Source organism: Prosopis cineraria, unplaced genomic scaffold, assembly GCF_029017545.1.
Source record: "Prosopis cineraria cultivar Desert tree isolate PC_DT_omini unplaced genomic scaffold, ASM2901754v1 PC5, whole genome shotgun sequence".
Classification (NCBI taxonomy): Eukaryota; Viridiplantae; Streptophyta; class Magnoliopsida; order Fabales; family Fabaceae; genus Prosopis; species Prosopis cineraria.
Window position 1 is genome coordinate 38,398,166 of NW_026555336.1, and position 20,803 is coordinate 38,418,968.

Sequence of the window (20,803 nt, forward strand, 5' to 3'; positions counted from 1 at the left end):
TGAGCAGTATACTCCTTCATATGTCATGATGTTCTATACAACACAACTAGATAGATTTATTCCACGTGGGGGAATATTTCAATATTTAAAAGATAAAAATAAAATAAAATAAAATATTTTTTAATTTTAATGTGCTTAGGATTTGTTATTTATTTAAAATAAATTTTAATGATAATTTATTCTATTTTAAAATATATCTTGCTTATGCATATTAAAAAACAAATAATAACTTATTTTATTTTACATATGTTGTCATGGGAGACAAATTTGCTAGTCCTGGAATTATTAATCTTGAAGCTCAAAACAATGCCTCCTTATTGAATCTTTTTTATACAATTGTTGCTGAGTCAGATCTATTTTGTGGGTCCGGGTCCTTAAAGACAAATACCAGATTCAAGATACAACTACTCACGGCATTGGTAGGAATCCCTGTTCCTATTACTGCAGAAGCATTTCGGAACTCTGGCGAGACACATTGATGTATGTCAAATGGAACCCAGGTTCTGGGAGTAGCATTAAATTCTGGTCTCATTTTTGGATAGGTGATTCTGACCCTCTCAGATTCCTATCCTTTGCTGAATTAATGCGTCTGACTTGCTTAAGCCAATCTCAGATTTTGTTGATGCAGATGGTCAGTGGAGATCGGGTCTTTTTTAAAATTTGCTGCCACAAAATATCCTTGATCATATTGCTAGTATTTCAGTTAACCCAGCTTCCATAGAAAAAGGCAAAAAACCTTCCTGTTATTGGAACCTTACAGGCAGTGGTGATTTTATTGTCAAGTCAACCTATACTATTAGTATTATGCAAAGTTAATGATTCGCAGCCAGTTGATAGTACTTGGTCCAAAATTTGGAAAGTACCTATGGCTCAAAGAGTTTGCACCTTTATTTGGCTAATGTTCAAGGGTAAACTCCTTACCTGTAATGAACGATACAGGACAAACGTTGTGCCATATGACATTTTCATGTTGAAGATGTTAATCATGCTCTCAAATTCTGCCCTTTTGCTGCATTGGAAGAAAATTCTTCCAATTGATATGTACATTGACTTCTATGGCAGAGAGTTGCAATCCTGGTTTATCGCTTGTCTACTCAACCCTCGGCTTGACACCTCCTGGAAGATTGAAATCAGCATTACTTGTTGGAAACTTCGAGAAGTTAGGGACCATAGTCTTTTCACTAATGAAACTTTTGCTATTGATAGTGTCCTTTCTCAGATTAGAACTATAGTTGATCATATCTTAAGAATTTTTTTTTTTTTTAACAAAGTAGGATGTCCTGATGTGAAGTTCCTTTTACTCGCTTGTACAGTTTTCCTTTTGAGTTCATGAAATTTCCAATTACAAAAAAAAAAAAAACAAAAACAAAAATTGCTAGTACTCCACATTTGTGCTCTTCTCTTTATTGATATGGGGTCAACTTTGAAATTGGATTAAAAATGTACTTACTATTAAGTTTTGTCCTACATAATTAATTGAAGAAGAAAACTTGCTCTACAATAAATACTATTAGATTTATCCCTTGTTGCTCGTGTAAATTAAGACCTAAGTAATGACTTTTTTTTTTTTACAACTTCTTGCGTTCATTCATATTAAAAAATACATTTTTTATAATTTTTCACCTCTTCTAAATTTAAATAAAATTAGCTTACTCAAAGTCTCTAAGTAAAATGAAATATGTAACATAATAAATCATATACTCCCTCCACTAAAAAATATAAGACATTTGTAATTGAATCTCACCCTCTAATAAAGTAATTATGTACTTTCAAACTAACTCTATCTTTTCATATTTACTCCTATCAAACACCCAATAATAAATCTAAAGTCATTATTAACAGGGACATTTTTTAAAAAAAGGCAATGATTACATCTCGAAAAACTAAAAATGTCTTACATTTTTTAACATTTAACTCATCAAAAGATGCCTTATATTTTTGAATAGAAGGAGTATTATAATTTATGTCATACTAGTATTTGTAAATTACAACTATAGCCAAAAGTAAAAAATTAAATATCTTTTATGTATATATAAAATAATGATTTTAAATAAGTCAAATACCATAATTTGTTTTCAGGTATTCCTTCCATTCAAAAATATAATTTATTTTTTGAGGAGTTGGATGTTAAAAAATATAAAACATTTTTAGTTTTTTGAGATGTAATCATTACATTTTGTTCAAAAGTATCTCTATTGATAATGACTTTATAATTATTGTAAGGTGTTTAATAAGAATAAATGTAAAAAATAGGATTAGTTGAAAAGTAAATAATTATTTTTTTAGAGGATGAGATTCAGTATAAAATGCCTTACATTTTTAAACGGAGGGAATATATATTAAAAATTTTAACATAATTTTTTATTTTAAAATTTATTACCCTATATATAATGTGCAATTATAAATCATTAAAAAAGTAGTAGTTAATTTCAAACTCCACAAATAAAAGTTTATCAATATATAATTAGAAAATTTTAAAATAAAAAGGTTAAATTGAGATCTTATGAGTATTGCAAATCGCATTATTTAATAGTATACTCTAAAAATTAGATTTTTTTTTTCCAACAATATTTCGAAGATTTGTTTCACAAAAATATGTTTCAAAGATAATTTGATTTGATGATGATTGTAAAGTGGCAGGCGGATCATTATGCTATAGCCCTCAGATCATTCTAATCTAACAGTTAAATGTGTTTGACAAAAAACAAAATTTGAACTTGGCATTCCGCACCCCATTTCTCACATTGCATTCCGAGGTCTCTCTCTTCCCCTCATTCTCAGAGAGACACTGCAACCCTCTGACCTTGACAATCTCTATTTGTTCCATCGTTCTTCACCGTCTCTTGAAATCTCCCATCATCGATTTCTTCGCTAGAATGCTCCCAGGACCAGTGATCGTCTCGATCTCAACTCAAAGGCTTCGGCTTCGTCCATCTTCGTCGCCTCCCTCCCTCTTCCTTCTCTTTTACTTTCACCCGCTTACCTTTCTTTTTTCTTTTTGGTTTTTTTTCCTCTTTTGGAACTGGCAGTGGCAGAGACATAATCGCAATGAAGTCGGCTGCATTTGTTTTCTTGGAGATGATAACTTCAACTATCACTAAAACAATGTGTACAGAAATATGAAGAAAGTGTTATCCTTAAACCTGTGATCATGGGTTCGGATCCTCTTGTAATCCACTCTCTTCTTTTCTTCTCTTTATATCATCTACACCCTTAAATAATTAAATCAATGGTCCGGATTTAATTGTTTTTTTACCAACAAGTTCAATTGCTTTATAAAATAATTATTATATAAAAATAGATATATTTAAGTTATTAAAACAGTTGTATATCATTATTAAATTTTTTTATAAATTACGTTTTATTTATTTATTTATTTATTTTATTGCAATCATACACTATGTAGTTAAATTTTGATAGTTCAACTAGTTAAGGGAGTTAAATCGTGCTTTCAAGTTAAATATGATAAAGGCATTTTGAAATGTGAGATCACAATTGATAATAACAATCTTACATAACAAGATTTGGACGCTCATTGTCTAATCATCTAAGGGCGGAGATAGGATGAAGAAAAGAAAAGCAAAAGGCGAGAACGTGTAGGGGATCTGCTTCCTATGATCATCTTCCACCTCACCCAACGTGGGATGTGTGTGTGTTTTTTTTTTTAAATTGAAAAAAAATATAAGAAGTAAACTTGGTCGATAGCTGAAGATGTCTCTCGAGATAAGATGCTAGTGCAGTGGGTAGACCTCCCAATACAAACGAAAATTGACATGTAGCTCATGGGCTAACTCTGCTGGTCTGTCGGCCTTTGGTGAATTCCCTAGACAAAAGAAACAAGGATTTTGGACGTTGGTTGAATTGTTCTTTAACAAATATGATGAAAATTTTTTTGATTAAATCAAAATAAAATAAAATTTTAAAAATAAATTTAGTATGACAATAAAATTTTAATATAATTTTAATTAATATATATACTTAAAATGATAAAAGATTAGATTGCTTTTTAAAAAAAAAATAAAAAGACCTTCTTATCATAAGTAAACAAAAGGAATGAGAGTAATGGGGTCCACAATTTAAAGAAATTAAAGTAATTTTATAATTAATATGATAAAATTTAATGCTAGTATTTTTAGTAGAATCAGAATGCTTGAAAATTATAATTTTTACATATCACACATACTTAAATTAAAATTACATGTCTGATTTCATTTTTACCCTTTTCAATTCAATGATAGGAAACGTGGCCTAAGACTGCTGCACATATCTGCTTTTCTCTGAAGCTCAATCTTCAAACCTGAGCTGATGACCTTAGCTTTCTGGCTTTACTTTTAGTTTTATGTGCTGAAATGGAGCCTTTGGAGGATATGCCATGCCGCCTATTCAGGGAACAAAGAGAATCGTTTCGAGGCACGTAACTACTGTAAAAACACTGCTCATAATCATTAGGTAACTTTTTCGTACATTACCCGAAAGTTGAATAATAAGTGGTGTTGTTCATGATTTATGGCTTATGAACTACGTGACTCGGTATAAATTTTATATTTTATCAAGAAATTGTTTGTCAGTGTAGCTCAACCATTTCAAGTTCTGTTTATAAGATCGTTGTTTTCTTAACCTTTATAATTTTTAGATAATGCGTTGTGTAAATTGTTTATTAGTAACAAGAAATTTGAAGCGTTTGGATTGTTAACAGAGGACATTTTAGTGTCATTAATTCGTGGAGAAGAATAAGCCTTGGTCTTTTAAAACATTTCTAGAAATAGTAAGACTTTTTATGTTGCAATATACAAATGTGGATTCTAATCTAGTTATTGCAGTTGGTGAATATGAAGTGTTTGAGTAAGGCATAAGGCATGCGTACGTAAAATATCAAATATAGTTAGACATGGCATGGGCAACGCCTGAAAAAGCCACCCGCCTTAGTTTCTTTCCCCTCTTTCTCTCTCCGATTAGGTCAAGGTGCGAATCACTTATGTTCCAACAATTAATTAACCAATCCTTTTATTTTCTGTAATTACGTATAATCATTTAGCCGTGGCATAATTTCAAGATAATTTGCATTCATAGCCAAGCCTGCGAGTTTGGTGATCCAAAAATGCTGAACACTCTCCTTAATAAGGCTGCGAGTTTGGTCTTCCACGAAATGAGATGCAAGTGTAAGTTCCTTTAATATGGTGGAGAATAAGAAAAGAACACAAATTGTAATTAAAACATGGTTCCGCAACAAAATTTAAGATTTCTCATATTTGGATTCTATGAGCATCTTAAATTCTCTCACACCCTATGAATATCCAAACCGTACTAGGATTTTATCGATGTTTAGATATTCATGTTTGATCATAAATAAATGAAACGATAAATTAAATGATAGCTTTATGAAGACGCATTTCAACCATTCCTTTGCAATTATTTAATTTGTTAGATTACAATATAGGATATTAAAAAAATAAAACTATTATTTGGTATTCTCTGATGAGTATCTTACATTAACATTTTTATTTTTCAACTAACCGTTTGATTGAATTGACATTCTATAGTGTCATGTGAAACACTCGCTAAACAAAAAGAATACTCACCAAATCTGAATTCGGATAGCTCACATTTGTGTGTGTTTGTGTGTTCTGTGTGCCTAACGCTAATATGCTGCACCATATAAATTTCGATGTTTGAAGTTAAGAAAATGTAAGTAATTACAATCAATTATTTACTTTAGATATAGAAGTCTAATTTATCCAACACACTCTTGACTTTTAAATCATATTCAAATAATCTCCTTAACCTTTGATATTGAACAAAAAAAATCATCCGTCTAGAGTAGCGTTATGCTATAGATTTTTAAGCATGTACATATAAATCTCCTAAACTAAATTATTCCGCGAAGTATATTATTTTCTGCATGTACTTCTTGAACTTTTGAGTTACGTAGCGGCAAAGCAATTGCATGAGCTAAAAATTTAGTGAATCCACAAATTTTGCAATATTCGTTATTAAATTTTAAGGCTTAAAATTATGTACAACATACTAATGTAAGTATACATTATGGAGTTCCTGTGACTGGTACAAATTTTAATAAAGAGCCAAAAGAAAAAAGCATTAAAAAGAAAGAAATAACACCAAACTTTATCCATAACGGCATAACCTGTGATGTATATGTCTGAACAGTATTTTTCCACAGTGACAGTGGCTGGGTCCCATGAACATGAATGATCATCCTCAGTTCATCACCAAAGCATCCTCAGATCACTTTCCCTCACGAAAAGCCCATGAAATCCGTAAGGAACTCGCTGGGGCAGCGTCACCGCCGCCACCACATCAAGCTCCGGCGACTTGGCATCCATCACCAAGAACTTCGACTCTCCCTTCTTCTCATCGTGCACGTATGTCACCACATACCCATCGTCTTCCTCTGCTTCTGCGTCCTCTGGATCTCTAGCCACGAAGAATGGCTCTCCGCCGTAGCACCCTTCTCCGAACATTTTGCACCCCACCGTGCAGTCACGTCTTTCGTCTCCTCTCGACACGTCCAGCTTCACCACCCCTGAGATTTTCGGCATCGGATCCCCAATCGCCGCGTACACGAACTTGTTCTTCTTTCCCAAATAAGCTTGATTAATCACTCCGAAGTCCAGATTTCTTGCTGAAATTGGTTGTCTCGTCACAATCCCTGTTCTAAGATCGATCCTCACTTTCTCTACCAAGGCGTGAATCAGCTCCAATCTCTCCAGCGTGTGTTCGACGGATAGAATATTCGGTGCTATCAGAACTATACCGTTTCCATCTTCATCGTCCCAAGCGTTAATGGCGTGAATGACATTGAACCCAGGAACATTGAACCATTTTATCTGAGACTCGTCTTTGGCGTACCGGGGAAGCACTCCGATTCTCGAAACCTTCGACGAGTCTGAGCCCACCGGAGAGCCCCCGGCAAGCATGTCAAGAGGGTTCATTCCTAACTGTATATCCACGAAGATGGCGTATTTCTTGGTGATGGCGAAGTCATGCAAGAAAGCGGGGCGGATCATGGAGAAAATGAGCACATCAGGCTGCTTGACACCGTCGGAATCGAAGCGGAAATAGGTGAGGAACGGAGGAACAGGGCCGTAACGGAAAGCGAAGGCCTCACCGGTGTCTGGGTCTACTTTGGGATGTGCAGTCATACTCATGAAAAGCTTGCCATCGAAATCATGACGACCAAGAGTCTCTACATCTCCATTCGGTGTCACTTTGACTTCATAAGGAAGATCAGACTCTCCCAAAGCAAAGAGACGATTCCCAAACAGAGCCAAGCTGGTGTTGGCGAGGCCAATTCCATTAACAGGATTGTACTGACCAGTCAAGACTCGAGCTGCGGTGAGGGACCCACGGGCCGCAGAAGCAACGAGGCCATTGAAGCCAGAGAACACGTTGGGAAACAGAGGATACCCAGCTTGGTTCTCGACGTTGTATTTATAGGTTTTAACATATCTACTACACAGAGTGGCTTTGCCTTGAGAGATGAGAATGGAGTGAAGCATGCCATCGCCGTCGAAGAGATGGTAAGGTCCACGAGGGAGGAATTGTGGGTTAGGACCGTTTCGAATGTAGGCACCGTCCAGACAAGGAGGGAGCGAGCCTTCAATGATGTCACATTCAATCGGAGGAAGTTCGTCGACGGGAGCGAAGTTGCTGGAAAGAACATATTTAGGATCGACGGAAGGTTTGATCGGTGGGTCTATGAAATTGTTGATGATGGTGTCAAAGGAATTGAAAATCAAGGCAGGGAAGGATTGTTCTGCCGGTCTTCTCTTTACCACCCTTCTGAAAGCTTCTGGTTCTGATACGGTCTTCTGGGTAGAGGTGGTGGAGGGTGGTGGCGGAGGAGGAGTTATGGCGGGTGGGGTCGGTGGAGGCGATGGTGGGGTGATTTCGACGGATTGGGTCTGGGGTTTGTCTTCGATTCTGACGGAGGAAACGGAGAGACGACGAGGGACGTAAGGAGAGGGAGAGGATAGGTATGAGGGAGAAGATACAATGAAGGGTTTGGGGACCATGGCTGAGGAAGAGAAGAAAAGCTTTGGCGGATCTGAATATTGAGGGAAGAGCTGAAGCAGCAGTAGGGTACTTATGAGTGATGAGCGGAAGGGCGAGAAGCCAGGTAGACTCGACGGACGGTTTTGACCTTTTGACACAATGACACCTATTAATTTCATGCATTTCACAATAAAAAAACATGAATAACAGCATAGAAAATTGTAGATCCATCAGTGCATAACAGTATTCATAATCTATCTAATAAAAATATAATATTTAAATAAAATTAAATATAAATTAATTTTAATATTAATGAAAATAAAAAATACAAAAAATTAAATAAATATTTTATAATAAAATAAATAAATAAAAAATAATGATATAAAAAATCATTCATTTTTTTATTTGTATAAGAAACAATGTTCCAATTCCAGGCTAAGGAAATGAAATCTACTTTCCGTCCACATTTAATATATTTTTATTTTTTTTAAATAAATTTTTGTTTTGATAGATATATAATTTAAAATAAAGATAATGTTATGGTTGCCAACCGTTTTGAAAAAAAAAAAATTTATACAAAAAACTAAGGCAAATTTTTTTTAACCTAAACCAATCTTATCATTGTCCCGAGCAGCAAACACTTGTAGATGGAATCGGATGATAAGTAATGTAGCTTTAATTTATATAATTATTATCATTATTATTTTTGGTGGTGGTGGTAATTCTAAGGTCACATTTGGGTACAAAAATTTTGGCCTATGAAATAGTAATTATATCACCATTTTAACTTTACCTATGCTTGGTTGTTTATAAGAAATATAGAATGATTCTTCTTAAGAATATGGATTATTATATTTTTAAAAATGGGCAAACTTTTGAAAAATGAAAGAAATCATGTCATTCATCTTAAATTCAATATATTTTTTATCAAAATGTTCTCATTAACTTTTCATGTCTAGCCTATTTCTTTCAATAATTTTTTCATTTTTGCCAATAGTCAATTTTCTAATTTTTTAAGTTGATTTTTCTTTAAAAAATAAATTTATTAACATTTTTAGTTTTCATTGTATTCAATATTTTTTCTTTAAAAGAAGTTTTTGAATTTAATCAAATTTTAAATTTGATTCCCTGTGTATGATATTTTATATATCCTTCTTAATGTTTTTCTCTCATAAAGTAAATTTAAAATTTAAAATAATTTAATTTTTTTAATAACATTATGCGTGTGGATGTGAATTTAAGCTAAAAGTTCCTGAAAAACTTTCGAACTAAAGGGAAGGAAGGCAAATGCATTAATGCAAGAAATAATATAGTTATGATTTTTTATGTTAGTTTATATTTAAACAAATAATATAAATAAACTTCATTCTCACCTATTTAAATATTCTACCAGACAAATTCATAGTTATAATCATTTCTTTCTTTTTATTCTCCATAATTCCATTCATTTCTATTACCTCCTTTTCTATTAACCAAACGCTGGCATCATCTCACTAAATGCCATAAGGTGAAACCACGTAAATGGATCAATCTAGTGTGAGTGAACATACAACAAGAGCTAAATTCCAATTTGGTTGTTGGAAAAAAAAATAACAAAATAGATTAAAAATAAAGATAAAAATAAAGTGAATTGGAAGGGATACATGAACTGCATTAATTAAAAAAATAATTTAATTTATGCAATTATGAATAATCATTTATGAGATTTTTAAAATGTTTGATGATTTCTATATTTATATTATAATAATAAGTTTTATCACGTTTATAGGAAAAATATATTTTATTTTTTTTTAATTTTTTTGATTCCATTCTATTCTGGTCGTTACTAATAATTAACCAGACAGGACCTAATATAGATCTTTACATTGTTTTCTTGCTTCTGATCCCTTGGGGACAAAAAAGGTATCTATCCATGCTCTCTCCGCAAGTTATGTTGAGCACCCGTGGGATTGCTGGAACCACGGTGCAGCGGTGGAATCATGAAATTTTAATATACTCCTTACATAAAAAAAAAGGTATTTTTTAAATTTTATGTCTTAAAATTAGTCAGAGATTTTTTTCCCAAAAATACTCTTCATATATGAGCCACTTTATCTTCTATGTTTAAATGAGATATCCTATTAAATATTAGCTGACTTGGAAATATGATATTAATTTAAAGATAAATAACCATTACCTTCGTATTTAGATCACAATATAAAATATCTTTTTAAGGTTTTACTTGTTCCAAAAATAAAGCATTAAGTAGCTTGTATAATTATTTTTCTAACTAGACCCTTCCCTTATTTATTTACTCTCTTTGAAAAACTGATATGTATTGAAGTTTTAATTATTATTATCAAAATACTTATATAATATTTTTAATCAGAATATGATTGAAAAAATATAGTTTTAAAAGAAATCAAGATTTTAACTAACATTTTCTAAAACCATTAATCACTTATCAGTGTCCTATATTATGATCCAAATGAAGTAACTTCCTGGAAGGTGTAATCTATTAGAATATTCAGTTATGACATGCCAAATTAGTTAGCTGTTTTGATTAATCAGTTGTGCAATTAGTTACTAATCAGATGTGCACGTGTTGTACTCTCCTTAATTAGAGCGTTCTTTATGTTGTACTCAAACTCAGTTTATTGAATATATAAGGGCTTTACTTTCTATTTTCATCATCTTAAATTCTGGTTTCTGATATTATAATCTAACTAAAAGTGTCTTATATTTTTTATCGGATGTAAATTTCAGTTAAACCAAATTATAACAATCAAATAAGATTCTCATCAGTGAATTAAACAGTGAAATGATAATGATATTGACTATTAGAAATTTTCATGGCTTGTATTCCACATATTTTGAGATAAATTTAAAAATTGAATCGCACCATGAGTTCGCTTTGTGATAAAACTTACACTTTTTTATATTAAAAAAATCCAACACCAGGACAATCCTTGCCTAATGATTTTTTTTCAAATATATGTGGTCACGAATAAAAATCCATGAAAAAACAATCAATTAGCTGATATCATAATACAAAAAGTTTCCACATTCAAGTGGACGATATTAAAAATCTTAACGTTTAAACTATCACTTGTTGCTGGGTGAGTTTTTCTTTCAAGCAATGACAATTTATGCCACAAGTCTCCACATGGTTTCACACAAAACTGTATGCAATGAGAATAAAAGGGAGATGTTGCGCCAATAAAAGTTCAATTTAATAAAAAAAATGCTAGTCTCTCATAAACTAAGGTTTGAATTTTTAATAAAAACATGTGTTTATATGTAATATTTGACAGTATTTTGAACATGATTATTTTTAACAGAATAGGAAGATAATAAAAAAAAGGGGAAATGTTTCCAAAAATAATAATAAGAAAGGGGAAATGGGAGGGGCTCAGAAGCGTGTAAATCACGCACGGAATAATTCTTTTGTTCTCTGGGGGGGAATCAGTTTGTGCATGTGGCAGCTATTGTGTGGTTTCCTTGAAAGAAATAGAATATGAAATCAAAGACTTGGAATCACCATTTTTACCCCTAACATTTTAACACGTTGGTTGATTATGCCTCAGTGATTTCCCTATGCATCTACCGTTTTTATATGCTCCTTCCGTACGTCACTTTCAAGCTCTCGGCATGTTTCACTGTATTAAAAAAATATTAAAAATGTCCACAAATTCAATCAGCTAAGTTTTCAACTTTGATATTATTAAGTTTACATATTTTAATACTTCTTTATTTTAAATTATAAAATACTTTTAAATAAAATTTTACATATTCATAAACCTTATTAAATACATTAATAACCTTATTTTTTTAAAATAAAAATATAAACTTCTCAAAATATCCATAATTTAATATATTAAAAAGAAAGTGATAAAAATTAATTATAGAGAGAGAAGATAATATTAATATTGATACTTTTGATGAAACCTAATCCATTTAAATGTTTTATATTTTGGGGTGAATTTTTTTTTTAAAAAAATGTCCTATAATTTAGAATGGATGGAGCAATAAATTACTCTCCATTTAATAATTTTCATAGCATTTAATAGCAAAAAAATAGACAAGAATCATAAAGATATCATATAATCAGCATCAAAATAAATATTCTTTGCCTATAAACAAAATCCGAGGAGTATATAAACAGATATCTCACGCACCCTGCATTTGAGGAAGGCCACACGCCTCTTTCTATTGTTTCAATCTTACTAGATTTTCAATTCAGCCCATAATCTCACACGTTTGAAAGCATTTTGACGTCACTAGGCTAATACTTCAACACATGCATATATTGAGTGCTATAGTTTGGTATATTTTATGGAGCCAATATATATTTTTATCAAAATTTTAATTTGACCTGTGGAAATCCAACGTCAATGATGAGCAACTGGACACATAAATGACAGAATCCAAGTGCCGGACAATTTAGAATCAAATGTGGATTTTGTTTGGCGCACCAATGCAGGCCAAATCCGATGATGAACAAATGTTGTTATGATTGGAAGCCTGTACAACGAGATTAGGAATGAATTTAAGAAATTAAATTATTACCCATATTTTAAAAATCAAACCAAATCAGATATATATTTTTTAGTTACCCACCCGATTATTAGAGCTTTGCCCTACTTATATTTGGATTAAATTGGCTTTGGTTACTGGAACTTTTGAGTCTCATTATGTGATTAATAATTTTCAGGAGAAGAGCCACGAGTGACACCTGGAGAAGCCCAGAGGCTTAATGGCTAGATCCACTGTCTCTTTTGAGTATTTGATTTATGATTTATAATGTGTTTATTTGCCAATATTAAGGACTTTTTGTTATTGACAATTATATGAATATATAAATTTCATCATGCCTTTCAAACTATTTCTATTTTTGGTATACTTGGATGACTGTAATTTTAATATTTGATTTACTTTGGATTGGTTAAAATGGCATGATTATGAGGCCAACTAACTGACTTGTGTTGAAAATTGACTAAATTATTATTTTACTTATTGAGAGAATAAGGATGGAGAAATGTGATTTAGTTTACTTGTTGGGAGTATAAGGATGGACAAATGTGATTAGCCTAATGGCATGTGGGAGGTAAACATTTATCTGAAATGTTATATTGTGTGAGTTGAAGCCAATATAAAATTTTTTATATTGAAATTATTGATATAAAAATATGTTGGGTGGCTGTAACCCAACTATAGTTGAGTTAATATTTAAAAAAAATTTGGTGTATTACATACCCAATAATGGATCCAACGTATTAATAGTAATACTAGGTATGTGATAAGTTTTTCACACTTTTTTCTACTAGCACCATCTTTTTTTTTATTAAAAATTGTTATATTGTAATAATGTCTTATTGTTTATTTTAGGTTGACATAACAAAGAATCTATATTGGTTAATGATTAATTCTCATTCAAAATGCTTCTTATACATTGATTATTAAGACAAGGTTGCTCATGATCAATGCAATATCTACTTGTAATGAGATAACAACAATTTAACAAGAACCCCTAACATGCTCTACCAAGAGTTGAGTTACCTCAACTACAAATTTCTCGAGATAGATTGAGCAAATGATGTAGTAGCTATTTATCCAGTCAACCACCAATTAATTGAAATAAAAGTGTAGGGAAACAAGAGCCTCAAAATTTTAGTCAATCTCATTACATGATAACTATCATTATCATCACCTCCCTTCAACTCTTTCAATCCTATTCAATTTGAGCCTCATTACATATTATCCTCATCATCATCATTTTTTAACTCACCCACTCCCACTCAATGGTATTAGTGGAAGAAGGTAAAAAACTTTCTGCATACCCATATCACTACTAATACATTGGATTCATTGTTCGGTATGTTTCAATACCATTACATGTACTCAAATGTTTTATCAAAACTTTTGAATGCTAAAGGAGCACTATTAATAATGAGTGGCCATCTATCTCAGAATCATGTAAGAAAAGCAAAACAAGGAGAGAAAGTAGATATTCTCACAGTTAACAGTGAATGAAATGTTACATCAATACAAAAAAATTAAAATTATTCACCCAGCGAATGATTTCACTTTTCATTTATTAAAAAATAATTTTTGATTAAAAATCATTCTTGGCTTAAACAATTTCTTCATAACCCCAAACTTGTTGTTAATATGAACTATTTTTAATGTAGTATTTAAATAAATATTTTTCACAATGCAATATTTTGATAATTTTTTTTATTATTTGCATGATTGGTATTGGTAAAAAAAACCATCGTAATCAGATAGCATAACGTCTCGATTCTTTAAAAACTGTTTGTATGAGCTGAGCTGCGTAAAGAATTGAGAATCCAACTCCTCTGTTGCTTTTTTTTTTTAAAAAAAAAAATCCAAGTTTCAAAACTAAATGGCAATTTTAGGCAAGCTCAACCTAAACAAAAAAATTGTAAAACCTTAACTAGCATGTATTAGAATAATTCACAAGGCAGGTGATAATTATTTCAGTACATTTTTTTAACAACTTCATATTTATATGTTTTTATGTATATAATGTTATTTTTATCTAATTATTATATAACAGGGTCGACCACATGTTAACTGGTCATACCATGAGAATTATAAAATGCTGTCCTTTCCAGTTCACTGCCTAGTTCAGCTTTTAAAATAATGATATTACCAATTTGATCTAAAAGGACACGAATATCTTATATACGTATGCTCGCCTTTCATTGAAATTTCCACTGCTCTGTCTTTTTTTTTTTTTGTGAGGATAATTTCCCGTACTCTTTGGATAAATAGAAAAATAAAGAGGAGTAAATGTTAGGAAATAAAACTTCTAAAATTAATAAAAAAATAAATATCATTGAAAATTTACATTTTTAAATAGATTGATGAGTTAATGCATCGTCCAACAACTCATTCATCTAATTTTTGCATGATTTTAATATGATAAGTTTTAATATGATATTCTGTGCAAACAAAAAATTCGTATACTAAAATATGAGATGATTCATTTCAGATATGCTTGTCTTGTAGAATTGTGGTACTAAAACTCCCTCCTTTTTAGTTTTTGATTTTATTTTTATAAATAAATGATATAAGTTAAATAGACCATCTCTAAACTATTAACATTAGTCCAGTTAATTCATGAGTTATTTGATCCAATCCAAAAAGATCTACTTTTATCTATGTCATTTTTTCCCCCTAACTTAAAGCAAACCATCCTTGTAACAAGTTATTGAGACCAATCAATATAATCGGATTGATATTTAGTGCTCTAAGTACAGGTTACGTGGTCCTGCCAGGTCATTGATGTTCCAATCGAATCCAACCCTCAGGGCCAGACAGACGTGGGTCCTCGGCCCTTGTGGACCTTTCTATTGCGCAGATATTTTGAAAGGACTTTGGATGGATAATGCGTCCCTTCCATATGCAAATTCTGTGGTTGAAGGCACCACTGTTTCACATCCAACCCTGCTGATTTTCCCACGTCAATTCTTCAGCATTTAATGTGCCCATTTCTCATCCAGTGAAAATTTCACATCACTTGCACACTTATTTAATATCAATAATTTGTTTAAAACGTCCTCTTTTCTTGACAAAAAAATTGCTCCCTGAAATCCCAAAATATACGCTTGATTTAGCTAACTGCATATGCACCAATAGAGTTTAATTTAGGTTAATCCATTAATTTTATCATAAAATCACATTAGTTTTCAATATTATTCTTAATAAATTTTCAAGAGACTACACATTTCCTGGATCTCATGTTTAATTCTATACTGTTAAATAAGAGTGATTGGATAGAAAATCATATAGTTTTAAGTTTGTAATTAATTATGACGTGTATATTACCGACGTTTCAGGTACATTTTTTTTAATAAAACTATGATTTGAAAGGATATGAGGATGGTCCATCATATTTAGGTGCTAGCCTGCCTCCATGCCCACAAGCTATTGTGTTCCATCTCAGCATTTCTCTCTCTTTTGATTTTTCCCAATTAATTCACAAATTTAATTTACCTTAAATAAATTTTTATTCTTCAATCTATTTGAACGCCCAAAACACGATGTGGATCGTCGCATGGATCATATTTGAAGCTGAATATCAATATACCAACACGCTCGTACGTTAATTAGATCGCATGGACAATATTCGGAATTGAACGCGATATCAATTGCAGGTCAGCACAAGATTTTGAACTCCAAGGACAAGCAGAAATAACAACATCAACAACATATAACAGAAAGTCAGAAATGTGTGTGTGTGTGTGTGTGTGTGTGTGTGTTCAGTCTCTTGAGAAGGAAAATGAGTCAATTTTGGGACAGTGATAGGGCAAGCATGTGGACGAATCTCTCCAACCAAAATCTTATTTTTCAAAACACCTAACGTGAAGCAACCAAACATATGACACACACACACACACACACAGTGGAGATGAAGGCTTGTTGTGGGGGGAGATGGAATCTAGTAATATAGAACTGGCCAAGGGGACCACCTTCAAGCTTCAGCCTCCCTAAGACAGTTCACCAATAAGCTTTGAATTTTATTGGTGAATGTCTCTATCAGTTTTAATTTGAGACCACACATCTCTTTTAAGCACAACCAACACTTGCTTTTTTTTCTTATTTCTACCGTTCACACATTTTTAACTCGCATTCATACTTCACTTCCATCTCTTTAGTCACTCGGATCATTGAGCCCATGCGCTGAGTGAACAGAAACGTTCCGTGAAAGTCATATCATTGCGCGCGCGCGCGCGTGTGAAAAGCATGTTTGGGCTTGTGGTGCCCAACAGTATAAAGAAGTGGCACATATATATATATATACATAGACACATTTCCGGGCCAGCCCATTTTATCCATTGGGCTCAACACAAAACATTGGATCACACTTCCCCATGTGAAGTTGTCGTGGCAATGAAATGTTAATCACTTAATCCTAGTGGAACGGGTACTGGGTCTTGGATTCCAGCTCACACAAATTTAAACAATTTTTTAGGAGAACAACCTGCACGACTTAGTCAAATATCCAAATGTTTTTTTTAAACATGAAGGCGTTGTCCATGTTTAAATCTAAAGAGTTAAAGTATTTTTCTCCCTATATTTTCTTTCAACAAGTGCTAAGCACCTTGTTTAACGGAAGGAGACTTTTGCTATTCTAAAAAATTATTTAGGAAAAAAAAGGTCTCATTTATTAATACAGCGTGTCCAGCATTTTTTTTTAAATACATGAAAAATACACTTTAACCCTAATAATAATAACAATAATATTTTCAAATAAAATATAAAAAAATTAACAATGATTAAGTCCTTGAGATTTTTAAAGTCATCTTCTGTAAAAAAATTTATTAACTAACAATTTTCTTGCAAAATGTTACACCACTCAAATTTAATATTTTAATATTTTGTAACTTTGCATTAAAAATGAAGGAATAAACCTCTAAATAAATGAATAGAGTTAATATTCCTTTGTTAAAGTTGCAACTCATTTTTTTAATTTTAAAATTAAAAACATATTACATTATATAGAAATATAAATGAAGAAAAAGTGAAACTTTGATTCTAAATAATTGTTAATTTGATAAAAAAATTATAGAAATTAACCTAGAAAATTTAACAGACTTAATAAATACTAATTTTTTAAAATATCATTTTTTTAATAAATATTAAATATCTTGATAATATTTATTAAATTTTATTTTAATAAAATTTTAAAATGTTTAGCATTTCTAAAAAAAGAATCCAAAGACAAATCAATACTAAGGGACATGTCATGTCAACAAAAAACGGTAAAGTTAACAGAATGGAATGAGATTTTTGTTCTTCTGAAAAATAGTTTAAAAAAATATTTCACTTATTAATACTTGATATATAGTGCTCCTAAAAAAAAGACAAGAAAAAAAATACACTCTAACCCAAATGTCAAATATGATATTTAAAAAATTAAAAAAAACAAAAACCCTCCTTTCACATATCATCCTTGCGTTTTCTTTTGTGATCCCAGCATGGCTTACAAATGTCACCAAGTTTTTTAGTCGCTACGCAGAAAGCCAGAAATAATATTGGACTGTGACTTGTCTAAGTCGAGTTAGGAAAAGTCACGAGAATGGTAAGGCTCTGCCACAATTAATACAAGTTTTCAAAAAAAAAAAAAAGAAATGGAGTAGATATAATGTAATGCAATAAATTTGAATAGAAACAGAATCATATTAAGAAGAGGACAAATAGCTTCAGGTTTATGGTTTATTAAGAGAGTTCAATCTAAACATGGAAATCGAAATGCTGATGATGGCTTGAAAACTTAATCGTTAAGAAGAAGACTTGAAGCAGGCAGTGGGATACGGATGGCTGGTGGAGATGGTTATAATAATGGAGTTTTCAACTAATCACAATTACCATCATTTCTGTTAACCCCCAGCCACTTTTTTAAAACCTCCAAACTTGCTTCTATTTTTTTATCCATTTTTCTTCACTTTCTCTCTCTAGACTCTAACAACATTCTCTTGCAACCAACGGAACACAGAACCCAGAAATTCATATTTACAATTATATATTTGTTTTGCCTGACAAAAATTTCGCTTTACCTCTCTAGCAAACAACCACAAAAGAAGTATGTATGTATATGTACACATATATAAGAGAATAAGCATAAAGAACATTAAACTCGTTATATGTTAGACGTCAAAAGATTTATGCAGTCAATTTTCCTAGTTTTTTTTAAAATGAATACAAAGAAAGGCAATGACCCAACAATTAAATGTCAAAGACTATAAGACCATTATGCAAATCCTGATTCATTAATATCTTGCATATGATCAACAATTGTGATCAATTCACAATATTAAGTTAAAAATAAATTTTAAATTTTGAAAGGGATTTAAAAAATTGCAATGATAAAAAATATTTAAAAATATAGTTCATGATAACTCTTAACAAAAAAACAATACAACAAAATAAATATTATTTACAAAAAATAACAAAAATGAAAAATGATATATATGTTGAGGTGGATTGGATAAGTCAGGGTGGCTAACCTTTTGGGGAATGTGCACGGTCATAGGTAAGACCAGCAAGTCAATCAGTATAATTGTTGTAATCTCCATAAACCTGCTCATAAGACATCTCCTAATCTCACATTATTGTGTTCATAAAGACCAGAGACAAGGCTATTCTTAATTTTTGTTAAATTAGGCCTATAGTTAATTCTCTAAAGCTCTAGTTTGCCATGGTAATTTAAAAAAATAAAATTAGAAATTGAAAATTTGAAATGGGTCCACTCAAATGACGAGAAAATAAAGAACGGTGCTCATCTTTCTCATGCCTCTCTTAAATGCTTCCACGTACCCTTCCTTTCCTTCCACACTTCACCTTCATTTCTGGTTAATGATCTTTTTTTTTTTCTCCCGATATCTGAAATTTTCAATTGTCACATATAATTTAATTTAATACTGAAATAGGAAGAGATATTGTAAGTTGCGGGTCGCGTTTCACGCTCGGGAAGAAATGAAAGCGTGGGGCGTAAATGAAAAACTCAGCAAAGAGGGCATTCTCGTGACTCACATTAATTGTAAACTCGTGCTTCTTCACTTCTTCTTCTCTTCTCTCGCCAAATCCATACATACGAAGTTTATTCTCTTTTTATTATTATTATTGGCAAATGGTAAGCAGGAACGTTTCTTTATTTTTTGTTGTTTGTAGTTTTCGGTTTCAACATACACATACAGTACAGGCCCGAGCCGGCGACGTCGGCGATTAATTTAATGATTAAATTATAATTATAATAACTATTTATAGTTACTGGTATATTAATATAACAATATCTGACTCTTTCTATTCTGAACGAGTCCCATATTTGCGCGTAAAATTATGTATATTGCTGGCTACATATGTTTAACCCAGTAGCAGCTGGCAACGCCACCAACAATTAGTCAATTATTTACTTGGATCCTCGCGAGTTTAAAAAATTTGAAATAAAATAACGCAATAAGTTCCGATACTCTTCTAAACTAATGTGGCGTTTGCCCTCATTAGATATGCGCCTGCTTGTTACTGGTTCTATTTTAAATAACTTACTTTGTTTTCTCTGACTAATTACTTCTGGCTTTTATTTTTATAATTTAAGGAATTATTTTTATTGCAATTTTAAAATTTAATATGTTCCCTTCCGTTGAAATTTGATCATCGCAATTCATATACTAACCAAATTGATGACTTGACTGATCAGTATCTATCAAAATTGAGACATGAGTACTGGCGGTGGAGCCACTTGAAATGGAGACACTCTGGCTAAAATTAAAAGTGCATGATGTGAGATTGAATGTTTCATTGTTTTGCACCATCGGCCCCAGTACTCCATTGTCAGAAACCACGTACTCCATCGACCTCTGGCTCAAATCTAAATATACTTGAGTTCAATGATTTATTTAGGACATGCGCTAAACTCAATTCAAGATAAATAGACTCCGATCAGGCATTTTGAACCCACCGCGTCAAAAATCACTATTTATTTTGCTATTTTCAAAATCGACTCCGATTTTTCATGATGACTTCTTGTATTTATTTGCTCTTTATTTCACGCGGAACAACTTCAGAACATAAAATCATGTACAAAACAATTGTGAGGTATTTGATTGATTTTCTTGTTTCTGAAAAAATTATTATACTTTGTTCTTTATTATTAATTTCATCGAATTGGATTGCACTTCTTACGTGAGAGCATTGATTCCCACCACTATTCATAAGTCACCAGCATTTCAATTTGTTTCATAATTTGTGTGATGCAAAAAAAAAAAAACATAATTTTTACATT

General features: G+C 31.7%; 1 protein-coding gene across 1 annotated transcript; it reads right to left on the reverse strand.

Annotated features, from left to right (window-relative positions):
• Positions 1–5,973: 5,973 nt before the first annotated feature.
• LOC129310719 (probable carotenoid cleavage dioxygenase 4, chloroplastic) lies at positions 5,974–8,064 on the reverse strand. The gene has a single exon (XM_054952639.1). The coding sequence runs from the start codon at positions 8,031–8,033 to the stop codon at positions 6,225–6,227; it is 1,809 nt and encodes a 602-aa protein (XP_054808614.1). The 5' UTR covers positions 8,034–8,064; the 3' UTR covers positions 5,974–6,224.
• Positions 8,065–20,803: the final 12,739 nt, after the last annotated feature.